Source organism: Heterocephalus glaber, unplaced genomic scaffold (assembly GCF_053883595.1).
Source record: "Heterocephalus glaber isolate CG9 unplaced genomic scaffold, H.glaber_assembly_v1.0 deba00001481, whole genome shotgun sequence".
Taxonomy (NCBI): domain Eukaryota; kingdom Metazoa; phylum Chordata; class Mammalia; order Rodentia; family Bathyergidae; genus Heterocephalus; species Heterocephalus glaber.
Genome location: NW_028258317.1, coordinates 37,818,323 through 37,830,368, shown reverse-complemented (window position 1 = coordinate 37,830,368; position 12,046 = coordinate 37,818,323). Strand labels below are relative to the sequence as shown.

The window sequence follows — 12,046 nt, the reverse complement described above, 5'->3', positions numbered from 1 at the left end:
TGCTATGATTATGAATTTTGGCTCCTTCCCTGCAGGCTTGAGTCCTGCCCACAGGGGAGGCTCCCTGGGCATCAAACTCCTCACCACTGTGCGCGACTCCGGGGATTCCAGGATGGTGGTGCTGGGGGAAAGTGCTGAGTCTCGGGGAAGAATCCTGTGGAGACGTGGAGCTGAACAATGGCTTTTCAGGCTTCTTCATAGCAGTTGGAGAAGACATATCTGCAAAGAAGGAGGACAATGTCAAGTGGCAAGACCTTCTTAAGCTCTGAGGATCATGTCAACGTAGTAACAGATCTCATTTTCCAACACGTTAATGTTTTCTGTTTTGGCTCTTTTCCAAAATCTATACTGAGGGTCAAAGATCCAGCTGTGTTAGAAGTTTCAAATATCTGCCAGAAACATTCTCCACTGAAACTAACCAAAATATTCATTAAAACTATCATCGGAATTATTCCTATTACTTAAGGAATTTTCAAGTTCTGAAAATCCAGGTGTCATGTGTCCTTTAGCGCCTTGGTTCACATGAAGGTTTTCTTTATCTCATCATTTCATATTTGATTTAGATGATTCTGGAGCTGTCTTTTGACCTGCTGACTACATTGTAAAAACAAATAGAGGATAACCTGGTAGTCCCTTTGCATATGCTGGTAAATGTATGAGGAATTTAACTTCCTTTATGGAAAGCTCATTTACTTGCTTAGCAAAAAAAGAAATCCCTTAATTTGTTCACTCTACAAATATTTACTGGGTTCCTTTATTTGCCAGATAAAGTGAAGTTAAGAAAAATAAAAAGTAATTGCTGCCCTTGGGATGCTCATTGTCATTGAAGAAGAAAATCAAAACAAGAAAACAGTTGCCAGCAGCTGAGGAGAAAGTGTGTGGAAAGCAGGGAAGCTGGAGTGTTGGGGCTCCATCCCCAGGCGGCGCTGGTCACAACCTCCCCAGGATAAGGAAGGTGCCCACATAGCCCCATTTTGGAAACATGCAAGGGGATAACACTGACAGTAAGAAGCATTCAGAAAAGGGGGGTATAAAATATGCAACTAGATCAACTAGTTTGTGGAGTGGCGAGGTCTAGAGATAAAGAAAGGGAGCAAGCACCTGGCAAGACCCACACACTACAGGACCAGGGACTTTCTGTCTGAATGCCCGAATGCCTACCCTGAGGGGGAAGCATAACAGATGGGTGAAATGTGATAACAATTACAGGTTAGAGCATCTGTCTGGAAACTACATTGAGGAGGGATTAGCCACAGTGGATCTAGAAAGCATGAGACCCACTCAAGAAGATATATTATTAATATACTCATTCCATAAATATTTATTGAAGGTCTACCTTGTACCAGATACTGCAGTAGCTTCTGGGGAGAAAATCATGAAATGAATTCACTTTCTCCTTCTATAAACCTTAGAAGCTACGGAGGCAGTGAGAAGTAAAAAGTACTTACAGAAGAGTGCAAAATATGCCATGAAAGGAACAGTATTTGGGATTTCATTCATTCTCTAAATATTTAATACTCTCAAAAAATAGATTATAACAGATTAAATAAGAGTGAAGATAGAGCAAATGCACTGGACAATTAAACAAAATAAAATAAATTAAATAAATAATTGATGTGGAAAGTCATCACGTTGGATTACTAAGAAATTGTACCACACAGTGACTTGGAACAGAGAATCCAGCAAGAGATTCTGGTCAGTAAGAGCGATGACCTTGGATTTAGCATTGTGAGTAATGCTGATTTTTATGGAAGTTTATAAACTTATAGTAAAATGTTCTAGCAATGATAAGAACTATAAAACTTGCATTTTATTATCAAAAATTTAAATATTTATGCAAATGGACAGAGTAATAGTGGATTCTTGTGTAGCCATTATCTAACTTCAGCAATTATCAGTTCAGAGCCAATCTTATTTGTTTTACATTCTCACCCCATGGATTACTTTGAAGAAAATCCCAGATATCATGTCACTCTACCTCTAAGTATTTCATTGTGCAACTTTAAAACATCTTTATTATATTAAAATACATGAAACACCAAGTCTTTATTGTGTATTTAAATATATATAATTTTCATTTTAATTAGAAATGTTATTTAAAGTGAGAAAAATATCTCATAGTGCTATTAATGTGAGAAATTAGTTATTATGTTTTTACCAGCTGAAAATTTCCTAAGTTCTGCTAAAGTTATGCAATAAAATTAAAAGTGTACTCATCATTCTGGCATTTGCAGAATGCATATGCTACTGAAGACAGCAGGTATCACAGTCAATAAGAAATGACAGGTGTACTTGTAGCCGTAAGCTACAATTTGTGACTAACTGGCTGTCACTAACATCCTGGGACTTTCATGAGTCAGATATCCCTTTTCTTCCACCTCTTTCAAAATAAAAAAATAGTATGAAGAAGTTGCTCATGAAACTACAATGCAGCTACGGCTGAGAAAAAACCCTTAAAACCAAGGTTTAAAAATAAATGAAAGAAGCTTATTTCAGCTAAGTTACATACAAATATAGGGTGTTTTTGCCAACTGGAAGTTAAACCACACATATATAGGTTGTTATAGGTGGAAGGGACCTTCAGTTCCATCCTCATAGAATAGATAAATGCAATCCTCCATTCCAATTTTTGCCTTAAAATTAAGTTGTGCTTGGAAAGAGCAACTTTCTCTTGAGACTCTTAGGTTTACCTGTGCTTAAATACAAATTTCAAATAAAATGAATCTGCATAAATCAGTTTCTAAACAACTCTTTAGTATAAATAATAAAGCATAATGTATGTAATTTTAAAACAAATGCACGTTGAAAAGCAGAATAGTGTCATTCTAGTTATGTCATTTCTAAAGAAAATCAAGGCAATTGCAATTACTGTAACTGGATCAGAATGTTGATTAAACCCAGCAAAATTCACATGAAACACTTTTTGTAAAGGATGCATAAATCAAAGATGTTATACAGATGTTCAAAAGTATATAGTTATATAATTTTTAAATTTCCTTAGCCAAAATGATATACAGTCTTTGCCTTCCTTGAATAATTAATTATTATAGGTACACTTATTTTTTGTTTGGTCCTCTTTTAGGCATGTGCCTAATATGGTATGTTCATGTCCAGAACTCAGTAGTATAGAGGCCAACAAGCAGAAACACAGTAACTTTTATTCACTGTTCAAGAAGAAAAAGGGACCTCAAACCATCTCTTCTTAAGCAACAAAAGTAATTTAGAACAGTAAAAATAAGATAGGAAGGTCCACTAAAAGGATCTGCTTTAGAAACAGGTAAACAATGGTAGCCTTAGAATGTAAGCTGCACTGACTTGACTTTGTTTTCCCATTAAGTGAATTCTAGAACCATTAGTCAGTAAAGAAATAACTACTACACAGCATATAAACAGCACTATGCTAAGTACTTAGGGAGACACAAAGTGAATCTCTTCTCAAGAAAAAAAAGTCTCTCCACTGAAGGGGGGAATAAAAGGTCAAGTCTATGGGGGAAGTAAGAGTAAAGTTTCTAGCCATTCTATTTTAACCAAGAACCAAACTAGTATTGTTTTGATTTTAATTTTACTTTGAAGGTCTGCAGCCTAATAGACTATCAACCTAAAAATTATTTCATTTCTATTTTTGATGCACTCATATGCTACAGAGAAAAAGGCTGAGAAATGAATATATAGGAGAGATAGTTTTAAATGACCTTTCTGCAAAGAAAAACAAATGTCATGCTTTTCAAATCTACTGTCTCTCAAGCAGGAAGAATAATACATAAAAAGATTAAATTGAAAAGAAGCTGAATCATAACAGAGCTGAATAACATAAATATACAGTAAGTTGAATAATAATGCATGCATTATAATGCATAACTTGAATAATACATAAGATAAGGAAGTGGAGAGAAATAAGATGGCAAAAGAATTAGCTGAAATCTCTGTTGGTAGAAATAAGGCAGGAATTGCTAGTGGCTGAAAAAAATTAAAGGCCAATGAAAGCTGGAAATTAGCAAAGAAAGTTAAATTTCATTTAGAAAGGAACAATTTATAAATGAAGTGACTTCAAAATAAAAAAACTTTCCAAAACTTTGATTTTTTTCTTTTCTCGTATCTTTCACCCAGACTTTTTACTTGTACCTGGTTGAATAATTTCCTTCCTAGTCTCCTTCTCCAGGCCTTCTGCATGATTGCCAGTGATAAAAATGGTAGTTGGAATCACATGCTTCAGTCTCTTTCTCATACTAAGCTTTTATATATCTTCCTTGTCAATCCATTTTATTTTAATTTTAGCTAACCTAGTTTGCTTATGGTCTCCCTGAGGGGCAGAAGGAATGTGCTTCTAACTTTCCGTCATTCCTTTAGCTTAGAAAATCATGTCTTTTTACTTCTTTTCTAGGAACAGAACAATATTTTATCCACTGAACAAACTTATTTTCCTTAGGTAATCTGGGAAATTTTGAACCTCGTTCATGATCTGGTGTTTGTATCTCATATCATTTGGTGGCTTTTTCATTACGATCACTTTTCATTTGTTCCATCGTGTATACTTTTTCAAAAAGCTGACTCATAGCTTGCCTCCTACAGAAGGCAGTTTTATCAAATACTTCAAAAAATGTGGAGTCTGGGAGATTATGCTATTTGGTAGAATTTTTAAAAATCTAGGATTGAAAGAAACTTGAAGAGGTAAAGCAGTTACTATGTCGATGTGGCTTATTGTACGATCACCTACATATGAAAGGGGCTGTATGGTGAAATGATAGCTAATAGTAAAGGGTGAGCAAAATAAACAAAAGCCATTACATCTTAAAATGAATGTTCCATAAATAGGAATCTCAGGTGAGAACTGAATGTAAAGCAAAGAGAGAAATCAAAATTAGTCACTGAGTGAGTGTCCAGTAAGTGTAAGGAACTACAGCTACGCATAAGGTTTAAGATGCTTAATAAGACCAATCGGTTCCTGTCCTGGTAAGGCTTACAGTTCAGCAGAGAATGTAGGCAGTCAAGACAAAAACTCATTAAATAACTGCAATTGCAATAAATATGGTATTAGATTATAGAAAGGATTCTTAATGGCAGAAAATTGGACAGGCTATTTTTTAAAAGGACAGATTCACATTGATTGTGCAATTCTTCAGTGTCTACACCTGTGTTTAGATCTATAGTTGAAGAATTAGTTATGGCTTTAAAAACTTATTGTGTAGTGAAATACATAATAACAGATCACCAAGCAAGAGAAAGTTCAAGTAAGCAACTAGTAAAAGTCAGTTCATCCAGATTTAAGATGATTTTTAAATAAGTATTTTGCAAAACTATGTTATCATATAATTTTTACTAGCTATACTATAATTTTAGCACCATGTATATATACATCTATATATCCATCTATCCTAAGCCCTTATGTGTCATTCATTACACAGCATCACTTCAGAGGGATAAAGGCTTAAGCAAATAAAGAGTTAGAGCAACTCATCTCCCAACAAGGTAATTTCATCTACAAAGACAAGGGCTGCAGCGAAACAGCGTATGCACCCGACTCATCGGCAGCTTGCACAAATGGCACTCCAGATGTATATCTGTTCAAGTCAGCCCAAGGCAACAATTCTGATCAATTCTAATGTGATAAAATGCTGCAGGGAAAGTGTGCAGAAACGTGTTTACGTCAGCCCTTAATTAAACTGTTGTTCACTTCCAAAGAACCTTACGAAACACTAATGAGACATGAGTTTTGGCAATTTCTTCATCAAAGCAAAGACCGTTTCCTCAGTCTGCAGCAGCCTGTCATCCCAGTCGCTCCCGGGATAAATGTCACATGGCACTCTCATCAGTTAGCCACCTGTTAGCAGAACTTCACTGAAGTCAGCTAGGATCTAGGGCAAGCTCAAACAGCCACCTAACACCTGCCTGTCGGAGACACCTGCTCCCTTTTCACATATACCAGAGCAATATGTTAGCTTTTCCAATATGCTTGAGTAGATTAAGGTTACAAATCAGATTTCTATAGGCCACACCGAAAACATATCATTTGCTTTTTTAAAAATTCCTATTCTTCTCCATAGCTGCTTCAAACTAATTATGTAAGAGTACACGGGAATTCTTGAATTCCTGGAAGCTATTATTTTTAGCATGCCATAACACAAAATTGAAATGTATTAATGACAGTGCAAGTCCTATAATTTAGAAAAACCTATTTCTATCTGTCTAAAAAGTAAATTTCCTTAAAATGTTTTAAAGTCCAATTCTTTTATATTTCCCTAAGTTGTTTTCCCTGTTTACATGTCATACTTGTAAACAAGGTTAAATGAAATCCATAGCTATAAGTCAACATTTGCTGGCCGCTCTTAATTATAATTATTTAATGTTAGGATATGTTTTATTGCTATACTGTTAAGGGCTTAAAAACTATAATCATTGTTTAAAAATATCATCTTTATTTTTTACATTAGCAAACTGCTGAACATTTCACAGGAGTCCCTCTCTACCACTCCCCACTTTGTTCCAGGAGAAAAATCAAGGTGCAATGAAAAGATTTGGGAAACTTCTGTTATCTCTAGCCATCTGGTATGACAAAGAATAATGCAGATCAGAGAAGGAATGCTGGACGTGGAGACTGACGATTATATCACGTCTTACTAAGTTATTAGCCCCTCCTACTTTTCCAGTTTTCTTTATATTTTGAACTTTTACAGGTTTCTTTAGCATTTTATAGGTTTACACAAACTCTAGACATTGAAAATCTGTTCAGAGACTAAAGTCATTGTTGGATAGAGGCAAAGATGGTCAACACATCCATTACTCCATGGAAACTGTCAAGCAACATGCAGCACTAAAAATGAAAAATGGGCTTTAACTAAACTGGAGCACTTCTGCTTTCCATTAAAATGTTGAGTGGAAACTGGAAGACAATCTAAAAGAGATGAACTATCTGCATAAAATAATAACGTCACTTAAAATAAATGAACTAATAAATGAGAAGCTACCACATCAAGTGTGTGGGATATGTTCTGGAGCTGAAATCTGGTATTTTTACTTCAGGCCACAAATCAAGAGTGAATCTAGAGACAAGAAAACAGCTTAGGCTCTGTGCCCAGAGAACAAGGAGAAAGCAGAGAAGACATCTGTTGATTCCAAGCCTCTCTTCCTCTCCTGTTGCCTTGAGGTAGAAATGTTAAGGCCGAGGACTGGCTACAGTTTGTTCACAGTGGCATAAATGCTATGTAAAATATCACAATTATCAAGGCTAGATCGAGGCAGTGTCTTGCGTGCCTGTTACTTCAGAACCCAGCCCAAATCTTTGATGTATTTATGTCTATTAGTTTGTGGAGACTGAGAGCCCATCCTTACTTTAACAAGTTTTACCTACAGATAAAAGACTGAGGCTGGGGCGTGTGCCCTGGAGGAGGATGAAGTGAGAGAGATCAAGTGGGCTGGGCCCTTACTTGAATGCTCTGCACATTCCCTCAGGTCCTATTTCAATTTCTCCATTTCCTTCAGGATAAAACAGAGCCAGCCAGGTGCACAGGGAGAAGAGATGTGTGTGATCCCCACTAGCTTAAATGAAATATAAATGGCAAAAAGAGGTGCACGGATAAGTCACAGGCCATATACACTGATCTATAAATACACTTCAGGCCATGCTTCAAAACTGCTTCTAGAGCCACGTGCTATGTTTAACTTACCGTTCACATGACGATGAAGCCATTCATGCAAGGCTACCAGGAATGTAAATCAGTAAGACCTTTCTAGATTTTATACCGATATTTACCAAAAACCTTAGAAATACACATAACATTTAACTCAGTAATTCACAGTAGGAACATATTTCTACCTTTTAAAAAATTTCATTGAGCTTCTACTTGGTGACTTGGTGGCAAGCAATATGCTAGGGATTGGGTACAGAGAAAAGAACTCAACAGGACTGAGTTCATCGGTGTAGACACAAAGACCTGTGTGCAATGATGTTTACTGTATCTTTATTTATACAGTAAGTCTCTGACTTATGACCATTCAAGTTGCAAACTTTCACAGGTGTAGTGTGTAAGATCCACAGGTGTGGTGTGTAAGATTCACAGGTGTACTGTGTAAGACTGTTGGATTACAAACGAATCCAACTTATGAACATTCTCCCAGAACAGAACTAATTGTTAAGTTGGGGACTTACTGTCATGTAAAAGCTCAGAAACTATCTACGAATCTATGAGAAAAGCACATATTTAAAACTTTATGGTATAGCCAAAGGGTGGCATATAATGCAGTTACTACAAAATATTAATTAAAAGACAAAGTAAAATGTCATTATATTATAAATGAAAGACAGAGAAAAATAATTGACAAAATAGCATATGTCATATAAGCCCAATTCAGTGCCAAAACTTAAGAATCAGAGTATGTAGAAAATGTAGAGAAAAAATACACACAAAAAACAGACTAACATAATATAGCCAAATATTAACAGAAGTTATCTCTATGTGATGGGATTATAAGTAATTTTTTTCTTATTTACATTTAACAGTCTGTTTTTCCAAATTCCCCACAAATAATCATTATCATAAAAATTCTAATACATATCTTGGAGAAAACGCTGCCTGTAACTCCACAGAATATTAGAAATAATTCTCAATCTGAGTTGACAGTACTGGGTCTGGTTACATCCCCAACATTACACTGTATGAAGGGAATATCTTGTGTTGCAAAGGTGTAAAGTGAAAGGCTTAAATGTGACAAGTGCAACTTAGTTAGCTAGCTAAAGACTAAACAATGTCTCTTGAAAATACAATACAGAAAAGATACTATCTAAGTATCTATTTCTAAGGACTTTTCTGGATGTAAAATTTCACAATTGTGTGGCAAATGTGACTAAGTCCTCCCTGCACTCTCCAAGTTAACAAAAAGCTCTGAATGTTATGACAAGACATATGGACTTAATCCCACTACAGGAGTTTGGCAATGCCACCAGATGATTGAAATAATTAGCCTTCATGTAAAGAGAGTATCTACACACACACAGACAGACACACACACACACACACACACACACACACACACACACACACACCCTGCATCACGCTCAAAATAACTAGGAAAAATAGCAAGGTACATTAAAAAGATGTAAGATGTCTCCTTCAATTAAAGTTCTCAATCTTTTTAAAAATTAAATCAGTTCTTTCTAAAAAGAGAAAATATGGTAGTATCTGTACTAAATAAATGAATTCTTGAATTACTGCATTATTTAATCTTAACTACACTTGAGTACATTACTGTATTCTTCAGAATAATTTTGTGATGGTTGAAGCCTCTCTTTCAGTATGTATTAACCCAAGCAGAGTTTAGTAGCATGTTACTACAAGCCTCTATTTTATCACATTTCTATAAAAAAAAAAAAAAGTCTCCAGGCTACACATACACCCTACAAAGTTAAAGCTCAAACCCCTTTGAAGCTCACACACACTTTTCAGAGACAGTTAAAAAATTACTGAATAATGAAGAACAGTGCTAAAAGAATGAATACTGAATAAACTGCTTTTAAAAACACTTCAATATGCTTCTGTCCATTAGCAATTTCATTTTAACAGAAACAAGATAGTGTCTTGAGTAGTGTCAGTAAACATAATTTGAAAGGACTGAAAAAACACCACACGATTATGCAGGATTTAGAGTGTATTTTAGTCACTTATTAAACATCAGCATAGGTAAATAGCTGCTCTCCACCATTCCTCTGGGAAAACCTCTTGGCTATGGAGGCTTATTAGTGTTAAGCATGTGAGAGACACAGACTATAAAATAAAATCAATACTGTAACCTTAGCTGTAAAAGTCAGAAAGATACTGGAAGAGTTCTAATTTAACAAGATTACAGATGAGTTTTTAGAGGAGAACATTTGGGAAAAAGCCATGCATTTAGAAACATGCATGCTACAAGACATCTCAAGGGTTCTGTTGTTAGTGCTGCTGTTGTTATCCACAATGGTAACAGGCTTGACTTAACTGATAGGTTATTTTAGTGGACTTACAGGAAAGTCCTAGAAAGTGTTTGGAATTTATTTCAAATAAAATCATTAAAATGAGCCAATCAACTAATTGCTTGAGAAAAATTATGATTTGATGTGGTTTAGCAATGTTGAAAAAAATCCTGAAAAAGTTAAGGTGGTCAGTTCAGCAGCTCAATGCAAATGTAATTACTCTGCACAATATCTGTTTCTCTTGATGGAAAAGTTGGCAAAACTGGCACAAATTGTGGTTTTTAAGTTCAACCTAAGCCTGTATTTTCCCTCCAACAAATATAAATGACAAAAAAAGCACATTCTATCAATGAAATTACTATGATGGCGGATTTATTAACCTAATGGTTTTAGAAATCACGTGAAACTGATCAGTAACAAAACCTCTGTTTAGTAATGGACCAGTTACATTTGTGAGATAATGTCAATGAAACAGAATATTGTCACAGGATAATGGTCTCCTATTGCTATGTCCTGAGTCATTTAGAGAAATAAATGTTGCCGTCTGGCTGAGTTATTTGTTTTCGAAGTAGGAGACACTGATCCCATAACAAGGTTCTGTTATAATAACTCAATCCCTGTCAGTCATTTGTTGTATACCAGGACAATGCAGGATAGAACATGTATTTGTGAGAATTATTCATCCTCAGGTATAAGACAAAACACATGGTGCCTTCAAGCATATAAACAGCCCAATTATTGTATTATTCAATAACAGTATTCAAAATGAACTTGTAAATGTAATTTAAGAAATGAAAAAATTTCTGGATTTTCAAAAACACCCATGTTAAGAACAGCCTAAAGATTCAAGAGCAAGCTGAGTGTCTCTTCTTATTCTGAACACCACTCAGAGGAAAGGCTTGGAAGCGGAAGTGTTTCAGATTTTGGAATACTGGCATATACATAACAAGATATATTAGGGAGGAGAGCCAGGTCTAAGCATGAAACTCATTCATGTTTCCTATATACCCTATAGATACATATAGCCTGAAGGTAGTTTTATACAATGTTTTTAGTATGTATGCATTTAGGCTTCAACCAAAATCATGAGGTCAGGTGTGGAATTTCCCACTGTGGCATCATGTGGCTCTCAAGAAGTTTCAGATTAGGGGTTCAAATTAGGGATTACTGAAGACTGTCAGACTCTGGTTCCATTTGCTTTAAAATCTAAAATGTTGGGCCGGGGATTTATCTCAGTGGCACCGCACCTGCCTTGCAAGCGCAAGGTCCTGAGTTCGATCCTCTGTACCAAAATAAATAAATCAAATCAAATCAAATCTAAAATGTTGGAACACAGAGGAAACTTCGTATCTAAATTTTGTTATTTTACAAATGGGGAAACTTTACCCATTACCAGCGTGGATGACGATCAGTTTAATAAGCTGTGAAGTGGTCTGGGGATTTAGCTCAGCGGCACTGTGCCTGCCTGGCAAGTGCAAGGTTCTGTGTTTGATCCCTGGTACAAAAAAAAAGGTGTATGGTGGGGTTTTTAACTGGGATTTCAATGTAAAAATATATGTTAGTTTAGCACCTGATAGTAAATACTCAATAAACGGTAGCCCCAAAAGGCATCAGGATTTTGGTTTTTTCATTTACATGTACTTGCTGAACATAATTTTTAAATTTATGTGCTTCTTCAACAAATAAATAATATAGAAAAATGAGGAGGGTAACTAGTATAGAATACACAGAACTGAGAGTATAAATAAATATATAGACCATATTTGAATCTTGACTCAAACAAAACAATCTTTAAGATATTCTGGGGAACGTAAACTTACATCTTATATTAGGCAACATTAAGGAGTTATTATATTAGTTAAACTGATAATGCCACAATATTTGTAAAAAATTAGTCTATTAGAAACTAAAGTGTTTATAAGCAAATGGCATGATTTATTTTTACACTTTTTAAAAACTAGGGGATAGTAAATCCAACAAGATTGGCAAAATACTGTTAATTAAAGTTGGGTGATGTTACATGGTACACTCTACATTTCTCTCAATTATCAGTATTTTTCACAGCAAAGAACTTTTAAAAATTGTGCTTAACCATTCATTTCCAAC

The 12,046-nt window shown here is 35.3% G+C and overlaps 1 protein-coding gene across 12 annotated transcripts in view; it reads right to left on the bottom strand.

The window, feature by feature from the left end:
* The window catches only part of Nfib (nuclear factor I B), a 221,236-nt gene that overhangs the window by 41,705 nt on the left and 167,485 nt on the right, over positions 1-12,046 (bottom strand). For all 12 annotated transcript variants that reach the window (XM_087183933.1, XM_087183936.1, XM_087183935.1 and 9 more), the window contains one exon: positions 85-219. In XM_087183933.1, the coding sequence (XP_087040059.1) occupies positions 85-219 (135 nt within the window). The remainder of the gene's footprint in view (positions 1-84; positions 220-12,046) is intronic.